The 20,809-nt window shown below is 42.2% G+C and overlaps 1 protein-coding gene and 1 pseudogene across 1 annotated transcript in view; one reads left to right on the forward strand and one right to left on the reverse strand.

Moving 5' to 3' along the window:
• The window catches only part of Xdh (xanthine dehydrogenase), a 56,092-nt gene extending 45,120 nt beyond the window's left edge, over positions 1–10,972 (reverse strand). The window contains exons 1-4 of the mRNA XM_070025317.1: positions 10,879–10,972; positions 7,484–7,541; positions 4,430–4,526; positions 3,066–3,174 (exon numbers count right to left, since the gene is read on the reverse strand). Of these exons, the coding sequence (XP_069881418.1) occupies positions 3,066–3,174; positions 4,430–4,526; positions 7,484–7,541; positions 10,879–10,920 (306 nt within the window). The 5' untranslated portion in view covers positions 10,921–10,972. The remainder of the gene's footprint in view (positions 1–3,065; positions 3,175–4,429; positions 4,527–7,483; positions 7,542–10,878) is intronic.
• A 2,705-nt stretch (positions 10,973–13,677) lies between these two features.
• LOC138829015 (10 kDa heat shock protein, mitochondrial pseudogene) lies at positions 13,678–13,997 on the forward strand (annotated as a pseudogene).
• The last annotated feature ends 6,812 nt before the right edge of the window (positions 13,998–20,809 follow it).

Consider the following 20,809-nt stretch of genomic DNA (forward strand, 5'->3'; position numbering starts at 1 on the left):
TAAAAGTCTTGATGTTGCACCTAGTGGATGGTAGGCAGGCAGTCTGTGTCAGCAGGCCAGGAATCCTGATTATTCTGACCCAGGGGATTTAGGAATTTTAGCAAAGATCACAGTTGCAACTGGAAGATCAATCACATTCCTTGGCAGTACCCTGCCTTCCTAAAGGATTCCCAGAGCATTCTGTTAACAAACGGAGGCGCTTGTGCTCTTAAGTGAAAATAACCCCAATGCCCAGTGAGGGGCATGAGAGTTAGGAAATGTATAAAGTTGAATTGATTCACTGCATCCATGTCACAGAATCTCCATTCATAAATGGATAAGGAGCTCTTCTCATCCACATGACCTTTGTTCTCTTTTCTTTTTCTTCTCCTGATCTCTTGAAAGTTTATCTTGGTACTTTAGCCAAGTAAAATTTCCAGAATTGTATACACATACATTTATGCATATGCATCGATGTTTATGAACATAAAGATCTACAGACTGAGAATCTATGATAACCCAGACATGAAAAGGTAGTGGGAGTACAATAGCAAAAAGAAGGTAGGAAGAGAGGCTCTAGTAGGGAAAATAATAGCAAGAACAAATAAGACAATTGCAGGCTCAATGTAGAGTTTGTTCAGGTTGAGTTACAGTGAATGTCAGCGAAATCAGAGAGGTCAGAAAAGGCCATTCTGAAAGGGGTCCTTGAAGCTGGATTTTATGACATGGTTTAGATCAATAAAGAGCTTATTTAAGAGGGTAAGAAGAGTAACCAGAAAGGCTCTGAGCACAGAACAGGCTTGCTTGCTAGAGTTGCTGAGAGGCTAGAGTAAGTGGAACTGCTGGAACTAGAGAACTTGGCTATGAAGCAACTCTTTACAAGTCAGGGCAAGGATCTAGAACTTTCTACATGTGACAGATTTCAACAGGAAGTGATATGATCTAATTTGTGGTTTTTTTAAAGAGTCTCTCTGGCTGCTAGGTGGGGATTTCAAGAAGCAAAAGTGAGAATAGGACATCAGTATACTGTAATAGACTGAGTAAAACAGAGTGATGCCCTGGACCACATGGGAATAATGTAAACAGAGAGTGAAGGTGATGTAGGCTTGGGTGATGCAGTAGACCTTATTTTCTGGGTAGATCAGGTGTGGTATTAGAAAGACTCAGAAATGACTACACTATTTTTAGCTTGAGCAATAGGTAGTTTTGTCATAGACTTGAGTGGAACAAAACTAAGGAAGGAAGAAGTTAGAAAACAACTGAGGTTTTGGTAAGATGAGACCTTTCTGTAGTGAAGCCAGGTAGGCACTGGAGATGCCTAACTTCTGAGAAGTCAAAGCTGAAGACACCTATATGGGTGTGTGATAGGTGGTGCTAAATTCACCTAGGCAGAATGTGAGGGTGGAGAGGAAAGATTCCGAGGCCAGAGACCGGCTCTGTAGCACTTAGGGGTTGAGGTGGAATCAGCACATGATATTGACTTGTAAGAAAGGGCAGGATCTCAGAAGCCAAAGAAAACAAATAATTGACAAACAGTGGAATCTAGCTCTGCAGCTTATTTAAGGTCTAAAAAATAAAAACATAAAAAAATTAAATATATAAAAAGATTTAAGGTCTGATTACTGTAAAGGGGAGACAGATTTTCTTGAGGGGAACAATGAAAGGGAGAAAGAAAAGAAAGACATAATTGAGGGGTAGAATATGATCAAAATAGGTTGTATAAACATACATATGAAACTAGTATAATGAGACACACTAGAAACCATTTAAGGGGGAGAAGGGATTAAAAGCAATATGAATGGGATTAATTTGATCAAAATAATATATACGTGTAATTAAGTATCACAATATGAAATCCCATTGTGAAATTAATTTATGCCAATAAAAATTTAAAATTCCATTTATAATAGCATCAAAAAGAATAAAATTCTTGGAAATAAATTTGACAAAGGCAGTGCAAAATTAAGACATGGAAAACTATAAACTTTTGGATAAAATTACAAATCTGGATGATGTCTTGATAAAAAGAGCAAAAGCCTCTTCTACTGGGAAGGATGGGTTTTAGACCAATTATACTGACACATTCTCTGTTTATTCATTCTTTCTTTCCCCTAGTCATTTCAAAGAAAATGATAGGCACCTAACTAACTTTCTCATGCTTCCTGCAGGTCAGATAAATTTAGTACTATCCCCTTTTCCTGCCTAAGAAGCAAAACAATAGCAAAATGTCACCTCCACCCTTTTCTGATCTCATAGACTAGTCCAAGGAATAGAACTAACTTGTTCAACTGGAGGCCCCACCTCCATAATGTCATGACAGGTGCCCAAGGAAGGAAGGACATGTCTTTTCAGATGGGCTTAACTCTAAAACTTCCTGAGCATATGATCTCCCAAAGGGTCCTTATCATAGTTTTCCCCAAACAAAACAACAGCCTTCCTTTCCCACAGTTTCTACCTGGCCTAAGATCATCCAGATTGTTTCCACGAAACCTCTCAGACTATTGCCTACTCTCCTCCAAGTGCTCCTGATTCTGATCCATGTTCATTCAGGTGGTCTGTTTCCATCAGGGAGACAAGCTTGATCAGGCACTCATAGGCCTGCATTCTTTTGTTTACCACTTGCCATTCCAAGGAGGGCAGAAGCCTAGAAATCCACCATTGTACTGTCTGTGGGCGAGAGGTAAGGGATGCAACTGAAAACACCATTGGAGGAAGCAAAATTAGATGAGTTTTTACCATAGGGCATGGAGAACTTGGAATCCAGAATGTGGGAAGGCTTAGCAGATTCAGAAACAAGGTGTGTGTTCCCCTCTTCCCAGTTCTAGAGCATCTGGACTCCCTTGACCACCAGATTCACACAATGTAACATCACCCTAGCCACAGGGTAGAGAGAGGAGGGAGCTCTGGGCTTGGAATTTTGAACCCTATCTCACAATACCCAGAGAAGATGGGGAGAAAGCCCTGACACATCTCCTTTGCTCAGGCAGTGAAACCTTGTCCAACAACCCAAGCAAGTCTCTAGCCTTGGCATGAATCTCCCTGCAAAAATGCCCTGACCTCAGGAGCACAGCGCCTTCTCTGCTCACCTGTACAGGATGCAGCCTCGTCTTGGTGCTTCCGATGCCTTCCACAGTCGTCACAGCAACATGATGCAAGGAACAGATGGGGGTCAGGCAGGCATTGGCAGAAAAGTGGCTAAAACCCCAGATTAAGGTCATCGCATTGTCCACTTGAGATATCAAAGTAGTTTAGGACCTGGGGGGCTCAGAGAGGCTTTAGTCTATCTCTTTACTCTATGTTATGCCATTGATTCTTCTAGTGTCCTTGCCTTTCCTTTGAAGACTCTGAACAAGAGACAAGAGAAGCTCTCCCCAAACGAGGATGAGTTCCTTTACAGTCTTATTGGGTTCAATGCACCCTCGAAGTGCACTCAATCCCAAAGCTGGAGCGAGAAGCTGGGGTCACTTTTAGCCATTTTTTTTACTCAGCCCAGTCCTAGAGGCTATAGAGAAGAAAATTCTAGAAGGTTATATCCTTGAAACATGTCCCTTGCTCTGCAGGGTCTTTCCTTAGTGTCCCCAGGGTCAGATCCTCTGATCACCTTTGTCTCCCTGCATTTACCACGCTCTATTCTCCCATCTCCTTGTGGAGAGAGGAAGGAAACATGAGACCCCCAAGCCCAAGAGCTAGAGCTTCCTCACCCTGCGGCCTGTGACTTCAGTGACCCACTCATTCACAGATGCAACCGACATCACTGACTGTCACCCACGTGACTGTTCTTGGCTGAGTGCTGAGGAAGTAGAAGTGAATAGAATGAAATCTCTGACCTTTAAAAAGCTAGGAAATAGAAGGAAAATATCAATGCAGGAAACGAGAAGCAAGTGTCAAGATGCAATGTACAAGTCTGATGTCAAGTACTTCAATAAGACTGTGCCGGGGGAGCACTATGAAGCCCACATAAACAAGGGGCTTGGGAGATGGAGGAGGACTTCCTTGTAGTGTAATTGGTAAAAGTTTGTGAGGTGGAAAAGTTCTGGAGGAGAGGACACTCAAGACTTGGAAACCAATACAGCAATCAGGAATGAGTGCCTGGGACATTGTCTCAGCTTGAACGGAGAATTGCACACATAAGGGAGAAGAGAGAAGACTGGAGAGGAAAGTAGGAACATACCAGGCTCTACCCTGGGAGTCATGAAGAGCTAGTGAAGGGTTTTATAGGGTATGTTGTTGTTGTTATCCTAGAGTTTTAGAGAATATCAGTTCAGAAGCCATACCATACCAGCCAAGAGGTCATTCTACAAGGTTTTGTTCATGGTCTGAGCCAGCTCAGAAACACAAGGGCTGACATGCATACACATGTACACTAACACCCTCTGTCCTACATCCTACAGCTGACCCTACATCCAAGGCCCTTGCCTGGGCCACCAGGAAGCGAGTGCGTAAAGGATACACAATCTTCTTTTGGAAATGATCATACTTGGAGAGCATCACCGTGCACGCCCCGCAGCCCCCTTCTCCACAGCCAAGCTTCGTTCCACTCAGCCCCACTGGATGGCCACAAGTTAAGGAACAGGAACAAGGAAAAAGAGGCTGTGGGGTTCTGGGAATGCTTGGGCATAGCCCTGTGGGTCAATTCTCCCATTTGGCTCATGGCTCAGGCTCATACCCCAGGAGGACAGGAACAGAGCTTTCTCTGTCTCTATCTCTGTCTCTGTCTCTCTCCCTATCTCTCTTCCTCTCTCTCTTTCTCCCTTTCTTTCTCTCCTTCTCTCTACACCAAAGAGCAAGGGAATGGGGTACCATCCTATGAAGATTTCTCTTGGGGTTGTAGTCCACTAGGTGTGGTTTTCCTGGCAGGTAAACCACACATCTCCAAGTCCACATGGTTGAGTGATTAGATACACATTGAAGTCACATAGGCAAGGTGATAATCTGTTCTGGGGCTCACTTAGTCCCAATTTTTCACCCTGAACCTAGCAAGCTGATAAAGCCCCACCAAAATTGGAGCTGAATTAAGGGCCTTGGAACATCTAACCCACAATATGTACAAGTGGAAATTAAAACATTTTTTGAGGTCAGGAAGCCATTTGGGGCCCAACTCTTAGATAAATTGGGGAAAGATAATCCGTTACTCTGCTAACTAGTAGGTAATTCCAGGTAACAGCAATTACAAGGCCCCCTTCCCTGAGACACACAGGTTTTGTTGCTGATTTTTTGCAGGCCTGCAAGCCTCTACTTCCCCCAGGCCTTTCCTGGAGATGCAGGGGACCAAGGTTATTCTCATCTGGCCACAGCCTTCACTTTTCAAGACAAAATCAACCATTATTAACAATAATACACTATCTTATAGTTGAGAAGCAGTTATATCCACGTATGCCTTTGTTCTTCATAGCATTTGATTAGTACGTAACACAGCAGATACTATTTCTCCCACGGATTAAAAAGGAAAACAAAAGCTGCAAGCCACAGGCTCGTGCCTGCAATCCTAGATACTTGGGAGGCTGAGATCTGAGGATCGTGGTTTAAAGCCAACCTGGAGAGAAAAGTCAATGGGACTCTTGTCTCCAGTTAATCACCAAAAAGCCTGAAGTGGAGCTATGGTTCAAGTGGTAGAACACCAGTTGTGAGCAAAAAAGCTACAAGACACTACCCAGGCCCTAACTTCATGCTCTACTATTGGCACACACAAAAATCAAAAACAAAAATCAAGACCCAAGATGTAACATGTGTTACATGTAACATGTAACAAATACTAACCTGTGTGTCAGAGCACCAACAGTCACCTGTCTAGATTTAGCATGTGCCCCACTCCTGTGCTGCCTCTTATTCTAAGTTCATCATCAAGGAAGGCTTACTATGTTCTAGGCCATCTTCTCCACTGGTCAGGACACATGCAGTTCTTTGCAGTTTGAACACCTAGAAGGTGCCTGCAGACAGACAGATGGCAGCAGAACAATCTATTCTTCCAACCTGAGCATCTTTCTAGAAGGCAAGGTGGAGTCAAGATTCGGATCTTATCTCTAACTCCTCCAAATAAACCCTTAGCACAGACTACAATAAAGAGTGAAGACTTTAATACCAACTTTCAGTTTCAGATTTCACTTGAGCTTTGGCCTTTGACACAAGGGATTTCTTTGGTTTCTGGGCCTTAAAAACTAAAGCTGAGTGCCAGGGATAGTGATATACACCTCTAATCCCGGAACTCAGGAGGTTGCAGCAGAAGGATTGGTTTTCTATGACAGTCTGGGCAAAATAATGAGTTCCAGACTGGCTTAGGCTACAGAGAATCTCAAACAGAAAAAGCACAGAACTGAAACTATTAGAAAACTCAAGCCGGTTTCAACAGCCTCTGAGAATTGTTCTTCCCAACATTCAGGTAGATGAGGTAGAAATGAAGACTCTTTCGGTCCCCCATTTTACCTAAGAGTCTTCTGTTGCAAGAGAGATGCGGGGTCATTGGCTCTGAGCCTCCAGTTGTCCAGGCCGACTGGTTGGAGGTAAGAGGCCAGGGTTAAGACCTAGCATTTGGGCTCACTTCTGCATCAAACATTCTTCAAGTAGATCATTGGAGAAAGTCACAGCTATCCCTCAGGGAAAGGGATCCATTTCTTATGAGAGACATCAGAATAAGCTTAGTCTTGACAACAGACCTCTGGGAGTTTAGGCAGGATGAGAAGTCAAGTCATGGCTCTAGGCTTCAGTCTAGGCCCAGAATACATGGTGGCAGGCCAGTCGCTTTACACATGCAGACCTCACTTTCCCTGCTTTCTGCTGATGGGATGGATGTGTTCTCTCCCGTGGGACTGCCATGGGGATGAAGTGCAACCAGCTAAGCAAACCCCTGTGAACTCTGCCTGGGCATAGAAAGGGCTTATTAAGTATCAGCTCCTGGTATTATTTCATTGATTTTGATCCAGAGTCTCAGACTACTCTGAGAGGATTCTGGGGATTTTACAGAAGCCTTCACTGTACCAAGAGGAACGGCACCCCAACACACTCAGACTCCCCTGCTTTTGATGACTCCCAGGACTGTCTTTGCTACGATGAACAGGGCCTCTAAACAATTCCCATGGAAGGCATCCTTTCCCAATGGACACTCCTTCCCTTGCTTTTCCACTCCTAGTAGGAGCTGGGGGTGTTCCCTAGATATGACCCCTTACATATCCTGTAAATGATAGCTAAGGAAGAGCCCACACCTCCTAGGGATGGGGGTGGGTGGTGACCATGAAGCCACTAAAGGTAATGAAGGGTTTTGTCAAGTGCTGGTCATATCTTGGAATTGCTGGGGCTCTTTGCTAGAGAAGATCTCAAAGACTACCATGAGCAGTGGAGCTCAAGGACTGTCCAAGGTTACACAAGGTCACACCACTTCTGAATGTCACAGCTGCAGCTAACATACAAATGTCCAGACTCGTGATCCAGTGCTGGCCACTAAGAAATGACTACGGCCAGGAAGATGAATCCCCCATTCTCATCCCTTGCTCTCACTCCAAAATCAGGATACACTTTCTCCTCAGGTAGACCAGAAGAGTTGTTTCTGGATCTGCATCTTTCTCCACCACCTATAAGAAAGAAAGAAAGAAAGAAAGAAAGAAAGAAAGAAAGAAAGAAAGAAAGAAAGAAAGAAAGAAAGAAAGAAAGAAAGAAAGAAAGAAAGAAAGAAAGAAAGAAAGAAAGAAAGAAAGAAGGAAGGAAAGGAAGGAAGGAAGGAAGGAAGGAAGGAAGGAAGGAAGGAAGGAAGGAAGGAAGAAAGACATCAAAGGCATGTTTAACCATCCTTCTGCAATTGGTTTCACCCTACAAGGTCTCACCCAAGAATTGGTAGTGCATGGGAGTACACTAAGTAGATTGAGAAAAATGGGTCTTTTTCTTCTTAGTCCCATAAGAATGAACATATGAACCACCAAAGCTGAATTAGGTACATGCTCGTATTACACCCTTAAATCCCAAAGTTCTGCCTTGGTGTAGCAAGAAACATAGGTGTTATACCTACCATTCAGGCTGACCAAAGCAATAAGACCTTTTCCCTTTAAGTAATCATGCCTTCTCAGTGTTCACATTAATAGGCTCTTACTATGTACCAGATGCTGTGCTACAAAGTATTTCACTGAGAAGAGTCTCTCCTAGCATATCTAATACTTTACCTAATCATAATTCACCTGTCTATCTGGCCCATAGGCTCCCAATGGCAAATGGCTCCCAAAGCCTGGCCTCAGAGATGGCATTCCTCCTGCCTTGAGTCTCTAAGGAGCCTGACAGATGTTGACCATGAAAGAAAGCTAAGTGAAAAATCACTGTGAGCTCTGTCTAGCTACATTTTCTTCTTGTGGGGTCACTCCTGATGCCCTTCATTCTTCATTCTTGCCAGAATCCTCCATGAATCACAATCTCCACTACATAAGCTGACAGCTTAAAAAAAAAAAAAAGCTAGATTCCTCATTATCATTACAAGATAATAAAATCTTAGACAGCAGTTCCTTCAACACTAACCGAAAGCAGAAGTCAGCAAGGCCCAACCACCCACGCGGCCCCATACGGGGTCAGCAATTTGTGTCTAGCCCACTCTAGAGGAGACAGACAAAAGTCTCAACAGTGGCTGGGAAGGTGGCTCAGTGGTAGAGTGCTTGCCTTGCATGCATGAGGCCCCAGCACCACATAAGCAAAAAGAAAAAAAGCCAGAAGTGGCGCTGTGGCTCAAGTGGTAGAGCACTAGCCTTGAGCTGAAGAGCTGAGGGACAGCGCCCAGGCCCAGAGTTCAGGCACCACAACCGGACCCAAAAAGAAAAGTCTCAACAGAAGCAGAGGAGCAAAAGATTCTGGTTAGGAGCAAGTCAACATGTTTCCACAGCCTCTTTAGGAACTTCTTTGCACAATCTCTAAGACAAAACTTCTTTGTCTTTATTTGTCCAGAAATCCCTCACTGGGTCCTGTTTTTTAGCACTGGTTTCATGTCATTACTCAGCATGGCCTCTCCCAGCAGTTCCTCTTTCCAGCATTTTCTCAAGAGCCCACATCTTTGTAAATAACAAATACAGCTATTCACCACCACGATCTGGCAGTAGACACTCCCAGAGATAATAGAGTTTTGAGGCTGGGCACTGGTAGCTCATGCTTATAATCCTACTACTCAGGAAGCTGAGGTCTGAAAATCACAGTTCAGAGCCAGCTCAGACAGGAAAGTCCATGAGACTCTTATCTTCAATAAGCTACTCAGAAAAAGCCAGAAGTGGTGCTGTGGCTCAAGTGGTAGAGCATTAGCCTTGAATAGACAGGGTCAGAGATAGAGCCTAGGCCCTGCATTCAAACCCCAGGACCAGTAAAATAACAATAATAATAATAATAATAATAATAATAATAATAATAATAATAAAGCTTTATGTCATGATATCATCTAAGAATTTAAAATCACCTTTTCCTAAGTGCAAATAAAATCCAAGGATAAAGAATTTTTACCAGGTCAGTTTACCATCAAATGTTCCTTACTAGGTCCAAAAAATAATACCAAGCCTAGACCAAAAGAAGAACATGAGATTTTACTTTCACACATGAATTGATAGCTTGTATCCATAATAAAAATTTAAAGACACAGCTTTGGAAGTCACGGTTAGCTCACTGCTAAAACCACTTTTAAAAAATTCCAGGGAAGTTGTTTTTGTATATATATATACATATATATATGTATATATATATATGTACTAATTTCACAGGTATTTTTTACATTCTCTATGATGTAACTGCTGAAGTCTTTTGCTCCTCTGCTTTTGTTCATTATTAAGACTTTTGCTGAATGCAAAAGTTAGGGGTAAAAATCTTGCTGACCCCAATTTAGAAGTTTTGCCCTATCTCATGATGCCAGCCTGAAAAGAAGCATCTCAGAAAGATAGCACTGAACTCCAGGGTCCCCCAATGGCAATACTCATACTGAACCAACAACCTCTGCAGCTCTGATGCTGAAAGGCTCCTAACATTCTCTTGCCAGTCACCCAAACACATCCCAACAGCTCAGGTCTTAGGGATTCTAACAAGCACATTACTACTTCTTGAAATTTTCTTCAAAAACCACTCCATTTTATAACCCATGTCCATGTGGACAGTTAACAAGAAGCTGTTGTTACTCCTTGATGACCCTTTCCATTCTTAAATAGAGAGCCGATTTACCAGTGAATGCTGAGTGCAGGAAAAACAAGCAGAGCTGAAGAAAATGTAATGGTCTCTCTCTCTCTCTCTCTCTCTCTCTCTCACCTCTCTCTCTCTCTCTCTCTCTCTCTCTCTCTCTCTCTCTCTCTCTCTCTCTCTCTCTCTCTCTCTCTCTCTCTCTCTCTCTCTCTCTCTCTCTCTCTCTCTGCTTCTTGCCTTAAAGTTACAAAAATGTTCACCCTTGCAATGTCCAGGGATTTGTGATACCTATACCACTTTGCCTACATCCCTGAGCACCAATGACATTCGCCTAAGTGGGTAAAATATCTGAAATGCATATATGTAGGACTAGAGAGGAGGGTCCTTTGTGGAAAACACAGTGGCTTGCCACAAGATGTCAGTATGTGTTCCTACACAGCAAAGCAGGACTAGCTGTTGCCCTTGTACACATAATACACTGCTGTGTAACCTTAGAGCTCATTGACAGTAATGGTAACATCCACACGTTCACTACTTCAGAGGTGGTAATCAGCTCACTGGTGCCTCTCTCCTTGTCTCCCACCCCCTTTTACTTGCTTGTACTATATCCCTGAGAAGGTCTCACCCCAGTGTTTACCAAAATGAAGCAATACCTCTGGAGTGCAGGGAGAGATGAGAACAGTAAGAGGGAAGAAGCAGAGAGAACACTAAAACATACCTTTTCCAGAGGACACACAGCCCCTCCCAAGGAGTGGGGAACTCCAAGATCTTGTATCCACTTACCTTTTTGCCATTCACAAAGAAAATTAACTCATCTGCTGTCATTGTCACTAATGGAGTCCCTGAACCTCAGGCTCCTCACTCCTAAGAGACACTGGTTGTTATCACTGCTTTGCAACTTGAAAGAAACGCCTCCCAATAAAATGCAATGTGGTTGGCCAATAGGAGAGAACCAGCTCAGAGCTTTGGGGCACAGACAGTTCTTGGCAAAAGCCAGTGGTTTACATAATCCAGGAAAATGCAAATCGCACACAACAACTCACACTCTCTATACAATGAATCAAAGTGCACACAGATATTACTAAGGCCAATGCTTTGGTGCCAGGTGACAATATATCTTGGGCACTGCCATCATGGAACTTGCTTCACTCTCCCATTTGCTGCCAGTCAAAGAGGAAGAAGAACATTGCCAGTCCCCACTGATGGGGCTGATTCACTTCCTCCCCATATACAACGGCCATTGTGCCTCAGTACCAGCATGCAAGATTTATTGTCTCACAACCTGATGGAGTCATGCATGAGCTGAGTCACAGGTCTGGTTCAAATCTCAGTATTTGACTTCAGCACATTACCCACTGCCCCCAGAATTCCGTTTTCATTACTGCAGAGGGGCAGAAGAATGACACTGAGCTCCAAAACCTGAAGAACCAATGCTCTCCTGAAAGTGCCTTTCAAATTTGCAAAGAACCAAACTACTTACAAATATTGCAAGTATTCTCAACCACACAACAAACATAAACGTGGTAGCAAACCACTTTTGAGATTGTTTCATTTCCCTCAGCAAAATGCCCCTGGAAAGTAATTCATAAGAATGTTTCAAATACCGAATTCCTTTCTAAAAAATACACACCTCACACCAAGGCTTCTGTCATATTACCACAAAGTTAAAAAACCTTCCCCAATCCAGTATCTATTAACTGGTATAAACACAGGCAAAAGCACTGTCCACTCAAGCAGCACCAATGGTCTCTCTCTAGTCCTGCACGCTTCCAGCTCTTCCCACCAGCATTCACTTGGGTCTTCTTTCAAAGCCCAGTAGCAGCTCATAGTCATTCAGCCAACCTTTCTGCAGCAGGACACTTCCACTGCACCTCTGGCAGGCCATATTCAGGAAGGAAGGAAGCATTATGCAGATGTGTTAAGCTTAGAAGTGCAAAAATTTGGAGAAATTAAAGACTGCCTGGATGGCCATGCAGCCAATGCAGATAGATAGATAGATAGATAGATAGATAGATAGATAGATAGATAGATAGATAGATAGATAGATAGATAGATAGATGGATAGATAGATAGATAGATAGATAGATAGATAGATAGATAGATAGATAGATAGATAGATAGATAGATAGATAGATAGATAGATAGATAGATAGATAGATAGAAAGATGATAGAAAGAAAAATAGATAGCTAGAGATATACTGATATGTGTTGATATATAAATATATAGCCTCAATGTAAACATTAGATGAACCTTCACTTGCAGGGTGATCAGCATCCCAGTTTTCCCTGTCTGTCCTAAGTTTAGTACTAAATTCCTGGCAAGTTCCTCAGTCTAGGGGGAAAACATGGTTGCTGGTCACTATAAAGCAGTGTCAGCCAGGGCAGATTTGCCATCAAAGGACCCATTTGGCTATATCTGGGGGTTGTTAATGTTGCAATCATCAGACATGATGTTGAACAGAGGAATGAGACTAAACATCCTTCAGAGTACCAAAACAACCTCTCCCAACAAGAAATTGTTCACTTCAGAACATTAGTCAGGCTGAAGTTAAGAAATTCTGCAAAGGAGGATGGGAAAGGGATTATTGTTGAGCCTGGACTTGTTTTGCAATGAGTCAACTCTCCTAGACCTTCCCACCACTACAACTGACAGGCTTTGCTTCTATTCGCTGTTCTCCAAGGCTTTATTAGCCAGAATTCCCCTGCCAGCCAGGCAGCCCCTAACCATAGTTTCAAGGAAAACCCTGAGTGAGGTTAAGGGGAAGGGCTATGGGAATAGATCAAGGGGAGGAGTCAAGTAGACTGGCTTGAGGATATGCTCCATCCTTTCTAGGCTTGGGGTTTGGTTTTGTTCTGTTTTGCTGTATGGAGGATTGAATTCAGGGCCTCACACTTGCTAGAGAGGCATTCTCCAAGTTACACCCCCAGCTCTATCTCTACTACTTTTGAAGGACCTTCACAAAAGACATTCTCTTGGTCTCAATTTCCTCCAGTGTGTCAGTGTTATACTAACTACTTTGTAAGAATCAATTCTTCTATTCAATAGATAAAGGACTGATATACAAAGAACTTTAAAGAATAAACAGCAGGGCTGGGAAGGTGGCTCAGTGGTAGAGTGCTTGCCTTGCATGCATGAGACCCTGGGTTTGATTCCTCTGCACCACATAAGCAGAAAAACCGGAGGTGGCACTGTGGCTCAAGTGGTAGAGCACTAGCCTTGAGCTGAAGAGCTGAGGACAGCACCCAGGCCCAGTGTTCAGGCTCCATGACTGACCAAAAATAAATAAATAAATAAACAACAAAAAACAAGTTACCCAATTAATAAATGGGCAAACTAATTGAATAAAACAGCTCTCAGAAGAAGAAATGCAAATGGATAATAAATATATGAAGAAATGCTCAAGAAATGAAGTCTTTATGGCTCTTTATCCATAAAGGAAATACAAATCAAAACCACACTAAGATTCCCTCTCACCCCAGTCAGAATGGCTGCCGTCAACAATCAAACAAATACTCATGAAGACTCTCCTTGCAGAGTCGGCGTGAGAGCAGAGTCTGAATAGTGACCACAAAGAAAAGTCATGGCTGGACAAGCATTTAGGAAGTTCCTTCCTCTGTCTGACCGATTGTTGGTCGAAAGGAGTGCAGCTGAAATTGTAAACCAAAGGAGGCATTATGCTTCCAGAAAAGTCTCAAGGAAAAGTATTGCAAGCCACAGTAGTGGCCGTGGGATCGGGCTCTAACGGAAAGGGTGGAGAGATTCAGCCAATTAGTGAAAGTAGGTGATAAAGTTCTTCTCCCAGAATATGGAGGCACCAAAGTAGTTCTAGATGACAAGGATTATTTCTTATTTAGGGATGGTGACATTCTTGGGAAGTATGTAGAGTGAATACATCACTAAAATGGCTTCGTGTGAAGCTACCCGTTCCATGGAAGTTCTGAGATCTTTCATCATATAAATAATTTCCATATCTCCCTCTTATAATAAACTGATGGTAACTAAACTAATGATATCCACTGTCTCTAAAGTTTAAATTCACTGTTCTGGTATAAACATTTCCAAATAAAACATGTAAATAAAAAAAATACTGATGAAGATGTGGCAGAATAGGAATGCTTAGGCACTGCTGGCGGGAATGTAATCTAGTGCAACCACTATGGAAATCAGTAAGAAGATTCCTTAAAAATCTAAAAGTAAACCCACTTTGTTACATCCTCTATACCATTCTTGGGCATATATCAAAAGACAGTAAATCTATATACAAGAAACTTACCTGCAGCTCTATTTGCAACAATCAAACTTCAAGAAATTAGCCAAGATGCCAATCAACTGTGTGTGTGATCAGTTTATACAGTATATTTATACAGTATATAAGTATATAATAGATGCATACATATACTGTATAAGTATATAATATATACTTACATATGTGCACACACATAAGAAAAGTGGGGAGGAATGGGAATATGGTGGTAAACCAGTGAATTTATTCAGAGTACACAGAAATATTATCATAAGATCCCTTCATTACAAATGCATGCTAATACAAAAATAAAATGATACTATTAAAAGTGCTTGTAAACAAACAAAACTGAACTTTAAACAATACATGTGTTAAATGCAGTAGATGCCAAAGGCAATACATTGGTTGGTTTGCTTTCTTTCTGCTCAGGCAGTCTTCTATCCCTTGTCTTACCTGGAGGAATCTAACCCATTTTAATTTGCTTTCAGGGGGCTGTAATGCAATTTGAACTTGGGACCTTGTGCGTCATGCAGCCATTTTACCCCCTGAGCCACATAGTCAGTCCTACTTTTTTCTGCAACTTCTGAGCCTGTTTCTGGGAGTGCTGTCTGCAGCCTCAGTCCACAGAGGCTGAGCAGGCTAGAGGGTGTGGCTTTTTTCCTGACTGCAGGTCTGGCCAGCACTGGGAATGAGATCTGGTGGTCTGGATCCCATCAAGCTATGCCAGACCAGCCTACAGTCAGAAACTATAGGGTTCCTCTTCATACTAGGTTTATTGGAGTAGTCTTAATGTTGAGGTTTAATACAAAGTCTAATGCTTACTTCCCTCCTTGACCCATGAATCAACAGTCTCTCTCCATAGTGTGCTGCTTGAGGCTGGGAGAGTGGTGACATAAATCATAGAAGGCCGTCATTCCTACCTACCCTCTCCAGTGTATACTTACTTAGCTCTATGCTATGCCCAGCTGTTAATATCTCTCCAATGGTTTTCAATGGTGATGGCGATTCAGAAAGACTTGCATTCAAATGGATGTTTTCTTCAGGAGGACAAACATGAGGAAAGTCCCATCCTATCATCTCTCTGATATCAGTTTCTCTCTGTGACTTTCCAAAACATACAGAGAGGCAAATAAATTAAAAGAACATTTCTTAAACTGGACAGCCTTTACATGCTTTTAATGATGTAATATATCCTGAGATCCGAGCTGTATTGATGGAACTCTGTGATCTGGGGACAAGCCAACTGTTACTTATATTACATTATATCAACTTACCCCCACTTTTCTAAGGGACATATTGGCTCGTGGTGTGAACTACATTGACGTGTGAGTTTCAAAGTCCACAGAAAAGTCAGATAAGCCCCAAGGACTACTCAAATCAGCCTTTTCCTTTCTGGAACCACACTTTCAAGAAATCACAAGTTATTAGAAGAGTAATTACTTGGCTGTGCCAAGAGCTATAATGTCTTTATTTCTGGAAAGGTAAGCTCCCTCGGGGCCAAGTGCTCCCTGGAGGAAGTTAATTCAGAAAAGACTTGAGATCATTCCCTGAAGTCTAATACTAGCCAACAGCTATGGAGCCTTTCTCATTTTCTGAGCTAGTACCCTGCCTCATCTTCTCTCCCCTTCACTGTGTCTCTAGTTCCCATTAAAGGAATCCCATGCTGCCCTTCATCCTGCCTCTACAGCCGCCACTGCTCATCTTCTGTATCTAAATGTGCATCCTTCTCTGTGACCAAAGGAATCCTCTCTTCATTTTCCTCACTTTCAATTTTATTTGAAATGGAAAGAATAACTTTCGCTTATAATGTTTTTTAACTAAGACTGATTTCACTCCTGTATTCATTCCATTGTAGATGAAAGATCTCTTTTGGTTTTTACTTACTATTGCTTTCTTCTTTTGTGAAGACTTCCTGTTAATGTCTGTTCATAATCCAACTATGAAGAACTCATTACATATACGGATGAAAGGTTTTATTGTTCCTTCAGAGCATCATTGCCCAACACCGAAGTCCACATTGTACCATATGTCCATATTATAACTAGTCTTAATAGTAGCTCCTAACACCTGAATAGTATTTCACAGTCTTTGATTTGATTTGAACCTTGAACCTTGAACCTAATAGCCTTGTGAGATAAACAGGGAAGTTGTTATTATCTTTTTCCCTTTCTAGACAAAGAAAATGAGGAGCGGAGAGGTGGATTTAGTGATGACTGCCAGCTTTGACCTCAGCCTCTATCTTTCCAATAAAGAAATGATCTCTTCACCAATAAAACCAAGATTTTTTTAGGATAGACCTCGTGATCTGTCTCAGTCTCCTTGAAATCCAGTGTACTAATTGGTCAAGTACCCTGGTGCCTAGCACAGAGCAGGGGCTATAAGAAGTATCAATAAATCCTTCCATATTTTCTAAACAGAATATCTCCTTACCATTAACTTTCCCTTACCAGAGCCTTTAAATTTTGCTTTCTGTAAACTGCAAGCTTAAAGAACTCAACTCTTATTTTCCTACATAGATGATCTAAAAAGGGAGAGATTCAAAACATAAAGCTTGATCCTATACTATAGACAGTAAAAATCTCAGAAGCAAATTTAATCCCACTTTCTTATATCTGCACAATCCTTCTGTGTTTTGATAATATCTTTTTTTTTTTGTCGGTCATGGCGTTTGAACTCTGGGTCTGGGTGCTGTCCCTCAGCTCTTTAGCTCAAGGCAAGCATTCTACCACTTGAGCCACAGCACCGCTCCAGTTTTCTGGTGGTTAATTGGAGATAAGAGCCTCACGGACTTTTCTGCCCAGTCTGGCTTTGAATCGTGATCCTCAGATCTCAGCCTCCTGAGTAGCTAGGATTACAGGCATGAGGTACCAGTACCTGGCTTGATAATATCTTTTTATAAATAAGCTGTGTTTATAATCTCAACAAATTGTATAATTCCAGGAACATGTGATGACAATGTAGGCTTGGTGACAGTTGGATAGATAATAATTTCTCCCCGTCCCCTCACACACACACATCTGAACTGCTCTCACATAATTAAGAAAGAAGAGTTCTTACATCTTTGCTCATACTCAAACAATCAATTCACATGTACCTTGTAGACAAAACTGGGCAATGAGCAAACAGTGGAAAAAACATTTGCACAACTGTTACACCACTCCCCCTTCCACTCCCTTTAGTATTGTCTGAAACGTTATATAACGAACATACTTATATACCTTTTGTGTGTGTAAGACAGCTTCCAGCACCCAATAAAAGTGTGAAACAGTTGTCTAGCTGTCTACCAAATAGCCATGACCTTTTTCTCTAATGACAAGCTCTGCTAAGAAACCACCCCACAGCAAAGAGCTGCATTCCCCTTATCCCTTATATCTGGATGAAGCCATACAGTGGAGTTCTGAGGAGTTTAATCAGAGTGATGTGCACAATGCTCTGACTCCCATTCTCTCTCTTCCGTTGTCTGACATTAAGGTCAATGCCCAGGGTGACCTTGGAACCCACACATAGAAGACAGGAAAGCTTCTACTCTTCTCAGTGCTAAAGGTGTACAATAGCTTATCACATCCCTCCCCCTCCCATATTGTTCATCTGACTTTATAGAATCAAGAAATAAACTAGCTATTCAAGAGGCTGAAATCTGAGGTTTGAAGTTCAAAGCCAGCCCAGGCAACAAAGTCTTTGAGACTCTTCTCTCCAATTAACCACAAAAATAAGCCAGAAATGGAGCTATGGCTTAAGTGGTAGAGTGCTAGCCTTGAGAGAAAGTGCTAAGGAATGGTCCCCAGGCCTCAAGTTCAAACCTCGGTATCAACAAAAGATAATTAGCTAATTAATTAATTCATAACTTATATTTAACTGCTGAGGTACCTAGCTTCCTCTGTTACAGCATCTAGGATCACATTCCCTAATGCAATAACTTCCACAAGGACAGAGATGGGTTCCTGTTTTGCTCAGCACAAAACCCTGCCTGGATTTGGGAGACACACTGCAGTAGTCCCTCCCCCATACTTATCCCCAGTTTCACTTTCCATAGTTTCCATTAGTCACAGCCAATCATACTCTGAAGACAGTAAATGGAAAATTCCAGAAGCAAACAATTTATAAGTTTGAATTGCCAGCCATTTTAACTGATGTGATGCAATCTGGACTGTGTTCCACCCGTCCCAGCGTGAGATGGCTATTTGTCCAGCGCATCCACACTGTGGGTCCACAGCTTCACCTTGCTGGAGTCCAAGTACCCCTCACTTTACTTAACGATGGTCACAAAGTACAAGACAGTTGGTTCTGGAAGTTGAGCTGAGTTATGCCAAAGAGAGGCTAGCAGGTGAAGTGAAAAGGTACATACACATAGAAGGAAAAATAAAAAACATGGCATATCAGATTTAGTATTTCTCATGGCTTCATGCATCCATCAGAGTTCTTGAAACACATCCCATTCCTGTCATAGGATTATTGTGATCCTATTGTATTTATTTAGAAAATATGAATGAATGAATAAATGAATGAATGAATGAATGAATGACAGTAACAATAGAATCAGGTTTAGGTAAAAGCAAGAAAATATAGCTTGGACATCCGGCTTGCTCATATGCAAAACTGCCTAAAAGCTCCTGAATAAAACATTTGTCTTATTCTTAGAAATTAGGCCTTTTGTGTTCCCCACAGGTTGTTTTAAGGGTGGGTGGGATCCATTTAACTTCTACACAAGGCAGTATTCTCAACATCTATTTAATGGTCAGCTTTAATGAGACTGTGTCATGCATCAGGCATTAGAGCACTGATTAAAGATTGAAGGATTAAAGAAGACCAAGATGGTTTTAAGGAATATGATTATTATGTCATGCATTATCTAATGCATGATTCCCTAGGCCACCATTGCAAAAACAGAATCCAAAGCTCTGAACTACTATCACCACTCCCCACAGCAAGCATACAAGAGTACAAATTTGATTGATATATTTTAAATAGCTTTCACACAAACACTCGAGAGCTTCCTTCAAATGTCTTTGGGCTTACTTCCAAGTTTATTAGGAAGGTTGTAGGTTTTTTTTAATTCTTAGAGACCATAGTCTTTGGGCAGTCAGTTTAGGGGTTTAGGGCTCAGAAGATCACTTGCTGTTCCTATTCTATATCAGTTCTTCTACTCTCTACAGGAACATAGCATTGTTCTTGCTATTTGATTTGTTTTTTTCTTTTTTAAAAGGAAGAAGCTAATCAGGAGGCTGAGATCTGAGAACTTTTATCTCCAATTAACCAGCAGCAAGGAGCTGGAAGTGGAGCTTTAGCTCAAGTGATAGAGTGCTCAGGGACAGTCCACAGGCCCTGAGTTCAAGCCCCAGGACCAACACAAAAGAAGGTGGAGAAAGAGGAGGAGGAGGAGGAGGAGAAGGAGGAGGAGGAGGAGGAGGAGGAGGAGGAGGAGGAGGAGGAGGAGGAGGAGGAGGAGGAGGAGGAGGAGGAGGAGGAGGAAGAAGAAGAAGAAGAAGAAGAAGAAGAAGAAGAAGAAGAAGAAGAAGAAGAAGAAGAAGAAGAAGAAGAAGAAGAGGAGGAGGAGGAGGAGAAGAAGAGGAGGAGGAGAAAAAGAAGGAGGAGGACAAGGAGGAAGAGGGGGAGGAGCAAGGGGAGGAGGAGGAAGAAGAAGAAGAACCTTCTTTCCTGAAAAAACAGGTGCACTGTTTATAAGCACATAGCTAGCCAGAGAACAGTAATCAGAGACTTCTGAGAAGCAGTTTTGCCTGGTGGCTTAGAGGTTTCCTAGACCATGGAGGGAACATGAACCTGTGTGAGGAAGGTGCTAACTCTCCCTATGTGGCATCTGTGAGCCTGACAAAGGGATGAATAGATAAAACTAATCCGAGAAGAAGGAAGGCAGAGGCTGAAGGAGTAAATGGAGAGGGGTAATCCAAAGGGTGGTGCACACAGAATGGCAGCCATGGGCACCTCCAGGACTGCCCCACAGCTCAATCAGGCTTCTAGCCCTGTGACGCTCCGCCCTCTTCTGTCTTGCTTGGGTAGCCAGACCATAATAATTAATAGACCTTACTGAATTTGGCAGGTATAGTTTTGTAGTTTTGATTTCTATCAGTATTTTCACTTTATTAAACTTCACCCACTCTTTAGCTCTATCTTTATATTGTCATTCTTCTAAGACTCTCCTATAGAAGTAGGAACTGGAATGACAAGAATCTGGGTGCGGGGTTGAATCACAACCCCAGTGGCCATGTGTGGGATGCCAGAGAAGTGACAGCTCCAAGGAAATACTCAAAGCACCTTGCCTGCAGGCTAAATGGAAACACTTCAGTCATGGATCTCTAAGCATATTGTGAACTTGTTCCAAAGATAGGTATTTGGGTATCTGTTTATAACCAAAATCTTGGCATACTCCCCATTCCTTTGCTATGAACAGAGGGCCTCATTTAACTGGTCTAGAGAATTTTGGAACCAAATATTGCATTGAGAAAAAGCCATG

The sequence above is a fragment of the Dipodomys merriami genome, unplaced genomic scaffold (genome assembly GCF_024711535.1).
Source record: "Dipodomys merriami isolate MVZ:Mamm:240054 unplaced genomic scaffold, mDipMer1.0.p SCAF_17, whole genome shotgun sequence".
Classification (NCBI taxonomy): Eukaryota; Metazoa; Chordata; class Mammalia; order Rodentia; family Heteromyidae; genus Dipodomys; species Dipodomys merriami.